The 17,947-nt window shown below is 44.6% G+C and overlaps 2 protein-coding genes across 3 annotated transcripts; one reads left to right on the top strand and one right to left on the bottom strand.

The window, feature by feature from the left end:
• Window positions 1-99: 99 nt before the first annotated feature.
• On the top strand, window positions 100-2,492 carry taf11 (TAF11 RNA polymerase II, TATA box binding protein (TBP)-associated factor). Of its 2 annotated transcripts, none has more exons than XM_079273878.1 (6): window positions 100-220; window positions 1,100-1,312; window positions 1,442-1,560; window positions 1,658-1,745; window positions 1,899-1,995; window positions 2,120-2,492. In XM_079273878.1, exons 2-6 carry the CDS (start codon window positions 1,142-1,144, stop codon window positions 2,248-2,250), a joined length of 606 nt encoding a protein of 201 aa, XP_079130004.1. In that variant the 5' UTR covers window positions 100-220; window positions 1,100-1,141; the 3' UTR covers window positions 2,251-2,492. The 2 variants fall into 2 exon arrangements, with proteins under 2 accessions (XP_079130004.1, XP_079130003.1); XM_079273877.1 differs by lacking the exon at window positions 100-220 and adding an exon at window positions 683-883.
• Window positions 2,493-2,581: 89 nt separating this feature from the next.
• bltp3a (bridge-like lipid transfer protein family member 3A) lies at window positions 2,582-17,205 on the bottom strand. Its single transcript, XM_079273879.1, has 21 exons — window positions 17,082-17,205; window positions 14,704-14,866; window positions 13,975-14,013; window positions 13,645-13,736; window positions 13,342-13,531; window positions 12,954-13,094; window positions 12,667-12,837; window positions 12,366-12,546; window positions 12,082-12,168; window positions 11,360-11,530; window positions 10,936-11,081; window positions 10,127-10,268; window positions 9,710-9,903; window positions 8,347-9,560; window positions 8,040-8,224; window positions 7,815-7,954; window positions 7,545-7,695; window positions 7,108-7,373; window positions 6,661-6,769; window positions 6,423-6,517; window positions 2,582-5,449 (listed from the first exon to the last, which is right to left on the bottom strand). Exons 1-21 carry the CDS (start codon window positions 17,123-17,125, stop codon window positions 5,333-5,335), a joined length of 4,038 nt encoding a protein of 1,345 aa, XP_079130005.1. The 5' UTR covers window positions 17,126-17,205; the 3' UTR covers window positions 2,582-5,332.
• Between the last annotated feature and the right edge of the window lie 742 nt (window positions 17,206-17,947).

Genomic DNA, 17,947 nt, shown 5'->3' with positions numbered 1-17,947 from the left:
CGTCCGTCACTTCCTTGAAACTGCCCTTTCTTTCTGCATCTCCAATCCGAAACGCCTCAGCCACACACACACACACACACACACGCACACGCACACCCCCCAGTCGCCGGAGCTGCTTCATAGATCGAGTGGATGGGCATAAGCAAGATGGTGCCCGATCTGAAGTATGTGGACTGAGAGGCAGGATTATACCATCCAGTGTGTGTGATATCTGTCATATGTGAGTCTGAAGCACATTATCAAAACTAACCTTTTTAATAATGTATTGTTATACGGTCACCATGTGCGTCAACTGTTAACTGGGCGAGACTATCAAGAATAACTCGGAAGTATTGTTGGTATTCATGACAGTTTTGCTGAACAAAAAACGTGTCAAATTCCCTCATGGGTGTGATCACGAAAAAGAACATTTCACAACCTCTGATCAGGTGATAGCAGGCAATAAACAGCAGGAACGATTGTCTAAACCTCTAAACTGTGATGTAACAGTTTGTTTGCTTTAATAGATAAATCATAGCACTGTGTTTATTTTTTTCCTAACAGCTAAAGCACAAATACTCAGTAAACATCGTGTCTAATGGTAGCCTGTTTGGTACTCTTGATGAATTTCTCTGTGTGTTTATGTCTGCCTGCCTGTGTCCATAAAGTTTGTTCAAAACCGGAAACGGAAACCCGGATAATGCTATCAACAAGCCAGGAGAACCACTGTGGCGCTGTCGCTGCTTTAAGACTTTAAGGAGTTGCTTAAATTAAATATTAGTGCGCAGTATCTTTATTTGTTAGCTTACTTCCCCACTAGTGTAGAATACTAAGCTAACGGTATTTCACCTCAACCGGTAGCTTGCTGTTAGTGCTGCTTTGTTGACGCCTAGCTGCAGAGAGGGTAAGTGCATGTTGTGTCCATGCTATTTTAACATGTAAATATGATTAACACAAACCGTTATACTCGTCATTGACGCTTCTCAGCTAAAATGACTATAGATGGTCGTGTAGCTGCAACGCGTTTGCTCCCATCTTGATTTGGGTTACGTTACAGAAAGCAAACGGATAGCTAACTCAGCTAGCGTTAGCCAATGAACTACCTCCATTGATATTACAGAATCTGAAGCTGTCAGCCAGCGTTGGAGGGACCTGAGTGATTATGGCCGACCCTGCACGGATCAAACCGGAGGCTAAACCTGAGAGAACAACGTCTGCTAACGAGGATCGTCCTAAATCAGAGGACACAGGAGATGTACCTGCCACAGCAAAACCTGCAGATGTAAACAAAGAGTCGTCCTCGCAAGATCAGGCCAAAGAGGAGGGGAAAGCTGTGAGTTCTGAAGCTTGGGGCTCTAAATAAAGACTAATGGACCACCATAACGTTTTCTGTCTTGACAATATTAATAAGCGTATGCAGCTTTACAGAGATCATCTCATTGTTTTGTCTTCCACTGTGAAGGATATGGCAGCTGGGGAAGATGACGAAGAAGGAAGCGCTTCCAAAATACCGAAGGTGGAACCAGAGAAGAAGAAGGAGAGGCGACAAAAGGTTGACGAGGATGAAATACAAAAGATGCAGTAAGGCTTTCTCACAGAATATTCCAATCTCAAAAAATACTTTCAAGTCTCATCCCAGTAAACTGCACGTAACCCCCATGTTCCTCTTGTCTTACAGAGTTTTGGTGTCATCCTTTTCTGAAGAGCAGCTAAATCGCTATGAGATGTACAGACGTTCTGCCTTCCCCAAGGCAGCTATTAAGAGGGTAAGTATTTCTAAACACTGAAAGTTATTTTCTTTTCTATTTCTAAACACTGAAAGTTATTTTCTTTTCTATTTCTAAACACTGAAAGTTATTTTCTTTTAATCTCCAAAGCTACTTTATTGGCTCAATGTTTTCTTTTCTTTATTTTTCTAGCTGATCCAGTCCATAACAGGATCATCGGTGTCCCAGAATGTGGTGATTGCCATGTCGGGTATTTCCAAGGTTTTTGCTGGGGAAATAGTTGAGGAAGGTGAGTGTCAGATATACGAAAACAGAGTAAACTCAGACCAAATGAAAAGTACTTTATTAGTGCTTCTCCCTGCAGTTTAAATGTCACTTTTGCGTAGTTAAATACTTTGTCTTTGTCCTCACAGCATTGGACGTTTGTGAGAAGTGGGGAGAGACACCACCGCTTCAGCCCAAGCATATGAGGGAAGCAGTGAGGAGGTTGAAGAGCCGAGCGCAGATCCCCAACACCAAGTATAAGCAAATTCTCTTTCACTGAGGCACGTGGCTGGGATTCCAACAGTGGTGCCATAGCTTGTGGAAAACCTGAGCCAGTGAAAATCAGTGATGAGAGTATTGAAGAATGGTCAATTCAGGCAAGATCAAGAGACTCTCTTACATGACATCACAACTGTCTAAGTCCTCTCTGAGCTGCCTTTCATCTCTAATTGTTTGATGCAAATGGTGTGACATTCTATTCATGTATAATGGTTGTAAATACAGTAGTTTTGTTTTTACTGTTTTGGTCTTTTGCCTCAATTATTTTAAAGAACCGGTGAACTTTGGAGATATTTTGTGTGAGTTTTCAATAGTTTGACCCAAAACAGTTTGGATCCTATTTCTTATTGTATAATCTTTAGTGAGTAGTTGACTGCAATCATTCAGCTCATCGCAGAATTGTTTGTTTATTTGACAATACTTGATTTGGAAACATGTAGACTTTTTATTGAGGGCAAACTATTGATCACACTACTAAAATAAAATAATTGGAGTGAGACTTGAACGCATAACTTGCTGCATATTTTATGACAAACAACGTGGATGCCTTAGGAATGTGTTACACAGAAACATGCATTTTCTATTAAAATGTAAAGGCACAACTGAAATGTGTTCAATTAATCATTTATTCTTTCAAAATAGTTCCCACATACTAGCTTTGGTTCACAGAACCAATTTTATATTAGTCTCAACGAAGTGATAGACAATACAAAAGAACTACACGACTGACAAAAATACTGATTCACATCAAAACGAGTGCAAAATCCAGTGAACTTATCACACAAGTGCAAGTAATTCACAAGGCATAAACTACGCAACATTGCCTCAGGACATGCACCTGCTTTCAGTGGCAACACTTTGCCGGGTTGAAGCGAGTCTCGTTTCACTCTCCGGCCATCTCTTCCCTTTCGCATGTCTGAGCAGATGGAACTCAGAGCACCAGTTTGTCAGCAGGGATGCCACTTCACAGTGAGGCTTGACAGTGGAGAGGGTGGATATAAACTGGGTTTACAGCTACATGTCGCATCCAGCATGGGAAGTCTAACTTCGTACCGCTGTATTTTTGTCTGCTAAGGCCATGCAAAAACATCAAAAGCTGAGACTACATCTAGAAGTTCTACTGAGGTTAAAGGGCAGTATCTCTGCATTCTTACACTGATAGTTAGGATGTGTTCAGTACACAGAAACACTAAAACCTGGTCGACAGGTAAATCACTTTTCTTTGACATCAGTCATCTTGAACATTGAAGAATTCCACATCAAAGATGTGTAGCGTTACTGTTCTTGGTTAAACCAAAGCGGCCTTTCTATTGCTTAAATATTTGACATTCCTCTTTACGAATGAAAATCTGTCATTCATAGCTTGCAAGGCAGCCAGAGATAAGAAAGAAAAGATGTTTCAAATATCAAATGCTCTGGCATGTTCAGCCACCAGGGGTCTCCCGAGCACACAATGGGACAATAATGAAAGATGAATGGGGGCGGTGGCAGCTTTGCAACCACTTAAATAGATACGCATACCTCCACAGGCAACAAGATGTAACAAGAGAACATTTGTATGTCAAATGTAGCCGACTGGGCTGTTTTCCCAAAAGTATTTGTACAATGAATGTTATACTGTTCAGTCTTTTTGAGGAACAAATCCATCATTGTTGGAATCCACGCATATAACAGATTTATGTATAGAAAAAAGAAAGTGAAATTTTAAATGGCAAATGGCCTGATAGATCAAATCTGCAGCAGATCAGGATTAAACCCACTGAAAAATGTCAGTTTCTGTCGTGAATTTAGTCATTTACACGACACACTGTGTACCGTGTCATTTTCTTTGATGGATATGGCTTCAGTACACTGTAAAGTAACTTTAGTCTTACAACACGCTTTGACAAATCTAAATACACACACGTCAGTGCATGACCACTATATTATACATGACAGATGTGCACAGATGTAATAACACTAGCAGTCTGAGATGTGTCCAGACAAACTACATAACTTCTTAAGGAGATCAAGTATCATAACTCTGGTAGGCGGTATGATCCCATACCTCCTTCAACCAGAGAGTTAGAGTGAAAAGAGTAACTCCATTTTCAATACTGGAGCTACTGCGCACACCAATCTCCCCCACAGAGGGAGCCATCCAAAGACGGGCCTATCTCGAGTGGACGTTTGACCACAGGGCACATTGTTCCACAGTACAAATGAAGCACGATCAACATTTCACCACTCAAAGACGGAGAACAATGTTTCAACCCGCTTATTGAGAACTTGACAAGTAACCATTCCACCCTGGTGATAAAGCACCCACGGTGGAAATGAGATGCATCCGTCTCTCAGTGAAAGCGGTGTAGTTCTACTTCCTTTACAATAGTAAAAAAAAGTGCATTGTTTTCCCTACACATTTTCAACAAGTAACAGCCGATAATATTGTTGTAATACTTTCAAATGAAAAGGACCACACACACACACACACACCTAACGGAAGTAATCTACCTTATTAAGTCTATTCAGCTTCATGACTTGTCTGTCTGTAAATGTGCTACGTGTTCACTAAGCATGCTGGACATAAAGTTACATTGTGGAGAGGGAGCGGCTGACGGACTAAGCAGCTGTCTGGAAGAGTCAGTGCATGTGTAGAGGAGGTTTTTGGCATGTGCTCAGTTCCGAAACACGAATAATGAACTGGAGAGAATTAAAGCGCGATGATATTAAACCTTGCAATGCTGCATGACACACACTGAAGCCACGCAATGAGTTAACTGTCCAGAAATGACCAGGATCATTTGTGTTGCAGCAGTGAGGGATATCTAGACGGCCAGATAGAAAGCAGTACCATCAATATACCTAGAAGTTAATTCACTCGGTTCTACTTTTAATAATTGCTATGTAATCTTATTAACAGTGTGATATAGTGGGAGGCGATCCAAAGCCACAACTTGGAACTTCTTTTTCGAACATGTCCAATGTCCAGACATGCGTTTATTGAGTCTTGCTGGTTCCTGACGTTCAGCCCGGTACCTCCCATCACCGTTCCCCAGCAGGAGCAGTGGTGCAGCAGGGTCACGGGTGAAAGACAGAGAGGCTCAGAGAGCGAACGTGGGGTCATGCTTCCTGACTTCCAGAAGGAGGCGCTCTCTGTCACTGAGGGCCTGGGTGAGAGCAGCCTGGGCGTCAGAGAGCTGCGAGTCCAGGGTTTGTCTCTGTAACGGATTATCGGATTGGTTAGTTCCAGCTACAGCTAATGCACGCTTTGGCAAAGTGCTACACGCCAAGTAGGCGGGTATCAGATTCTGCCGCACAGCAACAGCTGCAGTTACAATATCATTACGCAATCTTGTGTCGGGACACGTCTCTGCGTCGACCAGTAACAGGACGCCAGTATTACGCCTGTATTTCAGACCGACAGAGCAGATCACTGCAGATTTAAACACGAGTAGAACCTTTAAATCTAACTCTGATGAGGTTTGAATATCTTGACTTGACCCTGTGAAAGTATCAGAGTACAGAGCTACACGCAGCCTCATTGCTGCTCCAGTGTTGATATTCATTTTGATAGCCACTAAATTTGTTTACAAGCATTATCTTGATTTCACACTTGTTATTGATGTTACACTTGATAGTCACACACATTACAATACTGAAGAAAAAGGTGCTTCAGTTCGTTGGCTCCCTAAGCTGTGATTGGGAAATGGATAGGATGTGATGTTTTGATGTGGGAAATTTGGGTGTGGAAATAGTCTGCGGGACAATGATCAGTAACTACATCAAGGCCTAGAATCTAGTAGATAATATCCTGTGTATGGCTTTACATGTATGTCACCATCTGTAGAAACAAAAGGATCATAGATGTGTGTGTAATAAAATAAAAGCAACAGTGTACATCAATTCATGTCAATTTCTTGAAGAAAATGTGCCGGGAAATATTGAAATAGTACTTCAGGGATAAAAACACACATGTGGTGGAAAAAAAAGACAGAGCTACCTGAAGTCAGGGAAGAAATGTGATGTGCTTAATATCATAGAACAATGTGCTGTGTACTTCAATAAATAGGAAATATCACAGGAGGATGGAGTAGCCAGCCAGTGGGGGAAAGTAGAAATAGTAGCTACGTAGACATGCGATGCTGAAGCGTCTACAGTATATGGTACCAGGTACTGTGTGGTCTCCTCTACCTCGCGCTGCAGCTGAACAGAGCAGGAACGGTTTGGGTTGTTCGGGCCAGCCTCAGGATCACCTGCTGAGGCTTTAGGGGGGTCTGTACCTTCAGCTGCAGTCAAAAAGGGAAATGGTGATGATCACTTTCTGTTCAGCAGATGTTGTGAGCTGGAGTATTTGTGGTTTTACGGTTCATGATCCTGCTGATAGTTGGGTCTATCCACAATAATAAAAATAAGTTATTTCCTTGCTCACCTCTGAGCCTCATGATGCCATCGTCACCGCGCTCGAGGAGCAGCTGATCTACAATGAAGGAGACTGGGACAGGTTGAGGGGCCGTGGGGTAGATTTTAGGGCTGTCATCCTAAAAGAAACAAAAATAATCCAGACAATGAACCACATACCTCCTTTTACCGCCATTACAGTCGGTCCAAAGCTTCAATTAGAATACTTCAGCAGGATACTCTGCTCAGTATTGCCACAGCATTACAAGGAGTCCAGGGTATATATATATATATATATATATATATATATATATATATATATATATATATATATATATATATATATATATATATATACTTAAAACTAATTAAATAGTAGGTTTTACAAAGTTGATTATCCTCAAAAGTTAGAAAAAGATGCTTATTTCATGTATTTCATACTGCATATAATCATATACAGACAGTATCAACAACCCACCTTCATAGTGATGGTGATGTTGCTCACGTGTATCTTCATTGGCGGACCATCAGCACTAAACTCGTCCTCCAGAAAAGGACCAATGTTGGTAGCGGTGGAGGTCAACAACTCTGCCTGGCAGTCTTGCACTCTTATGTCCAAAAAGCCAGAAGACTCAGCCACAGCAGAGTGTCGGGCAGCAGATGGACCCAGTTCTGCTCGCATGCACACGACTGGAGAGCCCCTGATGCCCTGTCCATCCTGCTTCGGGATTGGTCCGCCTGGAGCTGCAGAAACAAAAGAGGGAAGTCCATTTGTGAGCCACGTGGACTCTTTACACTGCAACAAGTTCCCAGCATGCTTTAAACACCGTCACTTGATCAGGTAAAACGGAGAAAATATTTTTCAAGAGCTTGTTGACAGGAAGCAAACAGCATGGCAACAATAATCCAAGTTACCCTGTATGAGGCCAGCCAGCAGGTCTGATACCCTGATATTGCCCATCTGCACAGGGCTCAGATTCTGAGCTTCTACAGCCACAACTTGATCTTCTCCCTTCACGTCCATGGTACAAGCTGTTCCACTCAGGATCAGCAGCAACACTGAGGACTGGAGCAACAACACATCACAATACAATCACGTGTAAATAAGACTTTGTTCAGGAGAACAACGCAACTCCACTGGCAGATTCCATCCATGAAATCTGCTAGATGAGCTTAGTGACCCACCATATCCTGAGACATGTCCTCAATACTTTGGGACAGAGAGCTGCTGAGGTCCGCTGATGAACCTCCCTCTGTACCAGAGGCTGGGCTGCCTCGGGTGCCTGCAGGAGTGTTGTTGGCACGCATGGATTCCATGCCCGACTCTGGAAACATGAGTAAAACTTATAGTAGGTGTCACCTGTGTGACTCGGAGAAATTGCTTTTGAAATGCTGTCGTGTTTTAAGCACCTGAGTCCACGAGGACAACTAAATTGTCACTGATATCGCTGTCCACGGAGAGATTTTCATCAGGCAGGCTGCCATCCAAGATAGCGCTGTCAAAGGAATGCTGGGAAGGCGACTGCTTCATGGAGTGGCGGCGCAGGCTGGCAGCCAGAGAGGGGGAGGCGTCTTCTGAACGCTGGTCCGGTTCCCTATAAACACTCACACACACAAAGTTTCTTGAGGGACAGCCAGTAAAATAATGTGGTGCACAGCACGGGCTCCAGACACACAAACTCTATTCCATTGCCAACCGCACAGCACGAGCACTTACCTTGCCTGCGTACTGAACAATTTGCTCATGCCCGAGCCACGACTCAGCATGCTAAAGGCGTCCTTTGTTATTGAAAACGCCCCTTTGGTCAGGTCCAGCGAGGCACTGATGGCATCTTTGGTCGCATCCTTGGTGACGTTGATGGCGCTGGACAGCTCTCCCTCCAGGCTGAAGTTGGACATTTCGCGGGAGAGTACGAGGGAGTGTCCAGGTGAGAGTGGAGGAGAGAGGACAGTGGTGTCCTGCTGTGTTGTCAAACCATCCCCCTCCAAGCCCTCCTCCACAGCCTCGCATGCCTCCTCCACCACCAAATCCTGTTCATCCTGATCATTCGCAGAGGCAGTGTTGAGCGAGGAGATGCCGTTTTCTAACCCGCTGTCCTCCAGCACTGCAGAGTGGTGAGTGGGGGAGATGTCAGAGTCTGTTACGCTGGGGCTGTCTGTCTCTGGGGTGTGGGGGACCTCTTCCTCAGGCTCTGTGCACACTGGTGGCAACAGGAGACCCAGTTCTGCAGAGTCCACCAGGAGGGCAAGACAAACTGAAGCAGGTTTTGTCTTCTTACCGTGAGCCTGCTTAACACCTCGTAGATCCCAGCCCAACTCCGCCCCCAACCGAGCCATGGCATCCTTCATCCTCAGCAGGGCTACATACTGGTAGTGGTTGAGCCACATCTTCACTGGGGTGATGGTGTGGGCCAAGAAGTGGAAAGAAGCAAGAGAAGCCTCTTCCTGCTCTGAGGAAGGCTGGTGGCCTCCGCTGGGACTGGAGGAGGAAGACGATGATCCGTTTTTAAAGGCAGAGGGCTGACACATCCACGCAGACAAGGCGAAGGGCTCAACAAAAGGTTGGCTTCCGCCTTTGGGGAATCGCCGAGCTCCATCAAAACCCAGGGCCACACGGGACAGACTGAGAGACCAGACGTCCTGGGAGCGCAGCTGCTTTCTGTCCAGAGGTTGGGGCTCGGTCTCCTGAGAGTGCTGGAGGAAGGTGGATGGGATGGGGTGGAAGGCACTCTGGTCTCTGGGGTAAGGGCAGGGAGGTGTGTGCTGGAAGAAAGGGCAGCTGGCGAACTTGTCGTAGGTGCTGTTGAGGTCAGCTCTGGAGCCATGGGGGCAGAGGCGAGTGTTACTGAGAACCATCTGGGGTACAGTAACAGAGAGCGACTGTGGACGCTCCGGATGGTCCAATATGGAAGAATCCAAGGGGATTATTAACTATAGAAAGGAATATAAAAACCAGTCACTTAAACCATGGATTTTCAGACGTTTGTTAGCATAGCATAGCGCCGATCAGAGTAAAACGGGCTCCACAAATGTGTTTTACATTTCTAAAAAGAAACCACTAATATGTAAAAACAGTTCACCTTGAGCTGAGTGGCATCCATGCAGACGTCTACATGCTCTTCAGCCCTGCTGCTGTCTTGTAAATGGTAGAAAGCTTTGACCTGGTCCAGGGTGTGCAGCAGACCTCTGGAAAACAGATTGATCCACAGAACGCTGGCTGGGTCTACGCAGAGCTGGAGGCTGTTCAGCTGGGCATACAGGTTGGACGTGGGTACTGGAAGAAGGAGAGAAGGCGAAGGATACTGTCATGTAAATGTACCAAGGCAGAAGCACAAAACACAGGTCTGTATGACGATACTTAATCTAAAAGGGAGTTGTGCATTGATGAAAAATACAGTATGTGAGTGAAGCAGAATTACATACATCGCTCATCGTCATACAAAACCTAAACTCGAGAAAGAAAAACACTAATATGGTTAAATATGTTTGCATTATACCTGAAAAACCTGGGTTGTCAGGAAAGTAGTATTCAGTGAACTGCAGATGAATTGCTGGAACGTTGTCTGGCAAACGCAGAGCTTTGCGGTTGCAGGACAATAAAGACCGGGTCTTCTTGTTTTGCCGGCTTCTTGTAGACACCTGAATGTTGAGTTGTGAATGTTAAATATGTGACTTTGCATTTATCTGCTTCTTTAAAGCCACGACAACAAACAAAGAAAAGGAACTCAAGTACTCAACAAAAGCACAAGTGTGTTACACATGACAGAACTAAAGCACCTGAGTTTGAACGTCAGTGACTTCCTGTCACAAACCAGCGGTGGAGAACCAGACACGTTCAGGATTTCCCCTTGTTCGATCAAATGGGGAACTACAAGTGTTTTGAACCTAAAATAGCCCTGAATAGCCAGCGAGCCGTGGAGCTACAGCTCTGTAGCAGAGACGATAATGTATTTTTTTTTCTTCATAATCATGTGTGTCCAAGTGTGTTTAAGAAACGTCATCTCAATCAGGCCTCATCTTGATCATGCCTGTTGTCAGTAATGAAGAAGGCTTAAAGCACTTTGTTGTCACATCGGTTCATCAGCTAATCACTCTATATATGCTTCCATTTGAAATTTGACAGTCATAAACTCCCATTTAATGTTAAATGTTCCAAAATGTTCCACATGCAAAGCGACTTCTAGCCTCGTCAGAGGTACTGCCCGACTGCCTCCCTCTGAAGAACAGATGTCCCCCTCAGTCCAATTATGGAAGTACTGCTTCTGGTAGAGCAGGTAAATCTAATCAGTGGGTCGTTAAATCGTGCCTGGTGAATGTCCACGTCATCCATCCTGACCACCACGCAGCTGGATCGCAGCCTCTTCAGTGACGACCCTGAGGGAGCGGTGACAGCGTTCCTGCTGGATGCCTGCTCGCTGTCAGAGGGGCTCGACTTGGGACTAGACGGTCCATCTGAAGCGTGTGAATGAGAGAGAAAACACTTTGTGACAAGCAAAATGCATTTAGCATCACAAAGATGTTGCTGTGACTGAGCCATGTGTTGATCGGTCATAGTTACATTTTTGCTTCCGTATTTTGTTGTGTACAACAAGAACACGTTTCACTTCGTTACACAGTTTTTGATTGTATTCTGAGTATGAATCTGTGCAGTTGTATCTATGTTTAGCTGTCAGAACATAAATAGATGTCCTATAACAAGACAGGTCTTCACACGTATTCAGCACTCATACCGTGACCTGTCTTTGCAGAGGAGCCCTTGGTTGACTGGGGCCCCTCAGCGCGTGGCCCAGGGAACCCAGAAGCCTCTGCTCTCCTCTGGTACTCCTGCAGCAGTTTCCCCGCCCACCGGGCCTGAGCCTCCATGGCTCCACTGTGGCGTTCCCAGTGTCGACATCCGTCAGCTGTAACAAAACAGCAGCAAAAGGCCAGTTATGATTCAGCAACCATTCTAGGCTTAAAACTGATTTCCTCCAAAGAAAACCTGACTTCCTGTTGGATGTATGCTTATATGTTTGTGCTCTTTATCACGGGTCCATCAGTGTGATAATCACCCACCACACATCACAAAGTGGATCAGACCTCTAGAGCTGTACCGAATGTCTTTTTGTTTTACATTAAAAGCTTCTATTGAGGTTTATGTCAGGCGCTCGTCTCCCTTTGTGTACGATGCAGTGCGGGGGAGGGTAAACTGTTTTTTGGCTGGAGTGAAAAGGTCGAGGATCTATTCTAAATATAAAGTATTTTATACATGTTGTTAATTTGTAATCAAACAGAAAACAGAAATTTTTCCACACAATGAAAAACTCTCCCTGGCCATTAGTCTGCCTGAGTAGTGCATCCTCCTAACAGCCGGTCCTGAATGAATGCTGTGGTTAAAGTGGGAGCTGGACTGAGCCTCTGGGTAAACTATGCTGGAATTATATTCAGAGAAAGGACGAGTCGTCACACTCACCAGGTCTGTGGACGGGATAGTAGTCAAAACCCAGCTTCCTGAACGTCAGCTGCATGGCACCTTGCAAGCCCGGTGGGGGAGCCTCATCTGTGCAATAACGCATGCTAGCTGATCAAAACCATCATGACAGGAATTATCTTTCAAATGCTTAGCAATGCAATGCATTTTAGGGATTACTCCGGGGGATTTACGCTGAAGTAAGACAGCACGCATACACTTGAGTTACAAGGCAACGGCTACATGTTGATCGTTTTTTGGCACATTTCGTGATGTTTCCAACTAACCCTCATCCAGTGAAGAACTGTCGTTGCATATGTGTAAGTCCAAACGGGATATGAAGGTGTGGTAAGAAGACTCCTTGACATCATAGAGATCAAAGAATTGACTCATGTTGCTGGGGGTGCCAGTGGGGGCGGGCGGGGTCTCTGTCCAAAGGTTATGGAAGCCAGGCGATGGAGGAGCAGTCTGAAACACAGAAGGGGTCAAACGTCGAAATTACCAAGATGATATGACAAAAGGAAGAACTATCTGTCGTGGAAACAAAAAGAAACTTATATCCAGAAATGAGCAGAAAGGAGGCGGGACCTGAAGGGACTCAGCAGTCTTGCTCTTCCTCTGCTGGGCAGACTTCTCCATGGCCTCGCTGAGAGATTTGGCGTAATGGATGATGGCTTTGAGCTGAGAGTCCGTCAGCACCCACAACAGGTCGTCCAGGATGAAAAGCAGCTTGGATGCCAGCACGTTACAGTCCTTTATCTAGATAGAACGACGAGGAATTAAACTTGATCGCTGACAAATAATTAACAATTTAGATGATTTTTAAACCAATTCCCTGACAGAATGGTCTATGAATGGCAGGAATGCAGTCTTACTCTGCGTTTCAGAGCGATGCGAATGCGTCCCTGGTTGGTGATGAGACGTAGCGGGGTGCTACCGAGGTCCGGGTCGTTACTCTCGATGGCGTCCGCCTCGATTCGTAGACTCTGCCAGTTTATTTCCTTGAATGTCAACACCTGATTGAAACAAGAAGCGTCTCAAAATATCAAACCATTCAGCTATTAATATACACACAAACACCATGAGACAAAAAACCACACCATGTTCCGACACTTCCATGGAGTCAGTATTGGTGTAGAACAGCCAATGTTTATTGTTAGACACAGAGAAAGAAAAGCAGTCGCTTTAAAGTGGATTACAGGAGCTCATTCTGAGAGGTTGTTCATCTCAATATAGTCCGGGGGGGGGGGGGGTAAAGTGTACCTCTCCTCTCTTTGGGTCGGTGACGCGGGTGTAGCGGAGGTCACTGTGCTGCCATTTGGGGTCGAGGCTGTTGCCTTGTAGCTGCCAGAGCTCGAAGGAGGCGTGGAAGGCACGAGCCTGCACCTTGATGGTGATGGAGTTGATCCTGACGGACATGCCCTCCACCACTTTCTCTGCAAAGCCGTACTCGCTGTGGACACAGGATGTAAAAGCATGGGCAAAGGCAATGTTCACCGTGTAAATGACTCGGCATGTGGCATTGATCAGATGCGTCGTCTTAACACTAGATGGACGCAGGCTTACCTCTGTCCGGCTGTTATGGCGATAGGAGAGGGGCCGTTCGGTGGACGTGGCTCCTCACACGTCCTCATTTCTACCTCGACCTTATCCAAGAACTGCACAGAAGAAGAAGCTGTAATACTCAGCATGCAATGGAGCAAGGATAGGTAGAGAAGCAACCTAACATGTACAGATGATAACAAGACAGAAAGCACAGCCTATAGAGCAGCAGTGTAACAAAACAGTACAAGTACTGTGCAGGGAACTGCAAGATCCAGGTCAATAAAGATGGGTGAAAACATGAAGGGAGAAGCTTAGTGCTGCAGAATTTTGGACAAAAGTAACAATTCTTACCAGACATATGGGGCTTGTTTTCAACTTTGTCCATTGTATCTAAAAACGACAGGAGAGCGAGGTCCACAGAGTCAGTCACAAACACTTGCAGCAGCATTCTGCGCTGTTCATCATTCACTGTGTGCACAGTAAACATCAAGCTCCTGCAGCGTGACGCAAGGGCGACAACAATAACTGCCACGCTGTAATATTTGGAGTCATTTATGCTCAATATCAGTTACTATCAACTACGTTATCATTACCATTTACCAAAGGGGGACAAAGAAAGAAAAAATAACTACATAGAGTACATAAAAATGTCCTTTCATTTAGTATTTGGTCATAAACTAAAGTATTGGAGTCACGTGTCGACGAGCTGGTGAGCCAAGAGGAAAGGTCAACAAAGTCAGTAGGGTTCATCCTCTGGAAACCATGAATGTCTGCGCAAAAAACTTCATGTCAATCCACCCAATACTTGAGCTTTTTCAAGTGGTGGATTTAACAACCCTCACACCGACCGACCCACGACATCGTCATCCTCACAGCCGTGTTACTAATACGGCTACAACACGGAGATCACGATCCACCTTCAACGGTGACGGGAGAAAAGGGGAGTGAAACTTCTAAAAAATATGATTTTACTTTACACCCGCTTTGTGTTTAAATCGTCTTCTTAGGAACAGGGAGACAGCCTCACCGGTCAGACCGGCTCCACAATCAGGTCTGATGACCCGGTCAATGACAACGTACCCTGATGGCGGCTTTGTTGCAGTAGACCCGAGTGACAGCCAGCCAGGTAGGCAGGTCGAGCATGTTCTGCAGAACCTCTTCATCGAGCTCCAGGTTGGACAGCTGCCCCTCCCCCTTCAGCGTGCTGAGGTTGATCTTGTCTGGGGACAGATTCTTGGTGAACCTAAAAGGAAAGGAGACAAGGTACAGAGTGAACACTGAATCCGGAGGAGGCAAGTAGAACTTAAACCAAAGGAAAACATCACCTGGGAGTCAGAAATACACAAATATAAATGATGCAGCTTGGCGGTTTGTCATAAGCTCCGAAGAGACGACTACTGCGTCCCAGATCGCAGATCGTTTTTCCTGATTACTTTTAGTGCTGCAGCCGCCCTTACAAAGTGCGTACTGCTGCATGTAGCATGCATGAGGATTGGGACGCACTACTTCGTCACATCATTGCATTTTGAACTTGAAAATCCCCCGTGCAGAGGATTGTGGGACCGAATAGGCAGAAAAGCTTGCACACAAATCAGTTTGTCGAGTATTTTCATTTTACATTCACCACATGATGCCAATACTGATCTGGCAAATCCGTGACAGCGCGGCTCTTCCCTTGCTAAACCTTTTGTACGTCTCACAGTTTGGTTAATTATGTTAAACAGATGAGACGACTTGCGAATGTGGTGAGATTTGTCAAAACATTTGACATTGTTTCACCATCCTGTAGCCGATAATCCAGTCAAAGACCCTCCCCCTGACACTGAGCAACAAAACAAGGGCTCAACACTTTTACTGTGAACAAAACCCGGAACGTTGCTTTCGTTTCACGTCAGCTCCCCCACCCCCCCCCCTCCTCCTCCTCCTCCTCCTCAAGGCCTTTAATGAGTCATGCTTGAGGGTTAAATCTAGTTCACAAGTCCGAAAATATCCAACAGCTATTGTACAACATCATGCATTTCATTACATTTCCCTTTTGGATTGGCAGAACATAAGAGTGATTTGCTGGTATTAATAATTAAGAGCTACATCAGGGCAAAGACCACTGAATAGTGGTTCTATTATTGAAAGCAATATAGGTTCATTACTCAGATTAGCCTGGCTCAAAGAGCTTTCCAATGCCAAGAAGTCATTGTACAAACTCTGCAAAAAGCACAACTGTTTGGTTTCACAATTAAACAATACCAGGATGTTACTCAGACGATTAGGCCGAAAACAAAAGAATCACCACTGAAGATATCGATTTAGATCCAACAATCCCTCAGTGGTTGAAGGAGTCCACCGTGTGTATACACAGCAAGACATACAGTGGATATGAACTTCATGCTAGCCATCGACATGGATGCATCGCAGGTACGTGTGGGATATGAGTCAGTCAAATAGAAAGCCCCTAATTAGCACATTCCTATTTTCCAGTCTCATGATGAACTTTAGCCTTTAAGCCAATCCGGACATTTAAAAACACACAGCAGAGAGAAGAGTCCTGAGCAGCAGCATCAGGTATGGAGGAAGTAAGAGCAGAGAGCATGCTGCAGCTCTGGAGGGGATGCTGAAGGTGACGGGAACACAACATGTGTGTACGTACAGCAGGGGGCCGGATTAAATGAATGTTGCTGGGGAAAAAATCTGACAGTGATGAGACTAAAACTACAGTAGCATTAAAACTGCAGCAGCATTACAACTAAAGAAAGCCTTTTTTAGTACCCTGATGCATTTTTGTGTAAAGATGTAAAAGCTAAAAATAACACCTCCATAAAACGGGTGGGCAGACATGAACAATGACCTGGCAGTGAGTGAGTGACAGACAGGGGTTTATGAAGTGACTTGAACAGGTGAGGAGAGTTTGATGAGGGAGTGCGTGATTACTTATCAGGGACAGGTGAAGGGAGTTGGACTGGTGCTGAGGGAGTGGCTGACAGGTAGAGTGAGGAGCTACAGAAAACACACACAGAACACACAAGGCAAAGCCTGATCGTGACAGACAGATGTGGTCTGAGTGGGAGAAAATAAGAAAAGATGCAACTTCGGATAACGTTACAGCCTTTTCACCTTTCCATTTTTGAATGAGATATTTACTGTAGGGCCCTAGACCACTAAGTGACATAAAATGACAAAGTAAGCAGTTAGGCACAGTGCAGTAATGAAAGCTGTGAGGCTCATTGAATGCAACATACCAGCTTTCTAAAGCAACCATTAAAGGCAGTGTTAAGAACACGTGCAAACATGTAGCCTTGAGCTGGTTGGTAACCAAAGTGGAAATCAATGTAGCAACAAAACCGGCACTAGCGTTAGCCAACTAGCGTTTGCTGTGTGTTGTAGGCAGTAACGTCAACGGGAAATCCATCACCCATCCGGGGCTAAGTGTGGCTAACACAAAGGCACAAAATAATGACACTTACCTTGACAAATGTTTCAAAATTTGCTTTTTAATGATTCCGGCCATTTCTGTTTAGCGTCCAGTGTCGTGCAGAAAACAGCAGTTTTCTCCCACTGAAATAAACATGTGGCAGTACTAGCTTCCAGGCACCTCTCTGTTGTACACAGCCCGAGCTGTGTGCATCTTTTTAGCCGCTGCAGGCATAGCCTAGCTGCTGCTTTGCTGAACACCGGACGGCGAACTAGCTACAACGGACTACAGCAACCACAACGACGCAATAGCGCCATCTGCTGGATGTGGAGGGGAGAGCAGGCGGGCGGCAGTGCAGCGGAGGTTGAAATGAACCAATTACGACCAAATATCTACAAATACAATGAGACTTTACAAATGACACGCTGTGCAAGTTGTGATGTTACTCACTTTATTTAATCACGTAGTCTAGGTGCACGGTAAATAAATACATACTAAGTTTCAAATATAAATACAAAAACATTTCACACAACAAAAGATAAAGTACAAACAGAAGGAGTACATGTGGTGCAGTATGTTACATTAAATATAGTAAAAATATACATTTAATTATCTTTCAATAGATTGTTTGTCTGTTTGGTTCATCTTTGCACCACTGGTAAGTTGGTTAATTTATATTATTGTATTTCATTGTATATATTTTCTTATTTTCGATTTTCTTATTTTTTGCTCTGATTGCTTTAATATATTGTTGCTGCTGTAGCAAACAAATTTCCCCTTGCGGGATGAATAAAGTATCTAACTATCTAAGGACAATGTGTTATCTAGTTTCACTATCAAGATACCATTTTCAAGAGAGACCAGCCTAAATAAATTGAAAATCAGACCTTTTTTTTTTTTTTTGCTAATAATTATCAC

This window comes from Melanostigma gelatinosum (assembly GCF_949748355.1).
Source record: "Melanostigma gelatinosum genome assembly, chromosome: 8".
Lineage (NCBI taxonomy): Eukaryota > Metazoa > Chordata > Actinopteri > Perciformes > Zoarcidae > Melanostigma > Melanostigma gelatinosum.
The sequence above is the reverse complement of the archived record's forward strand: the minus strand, read 5'-3'. Positions and strand labels throughout refer to the sequence as shown.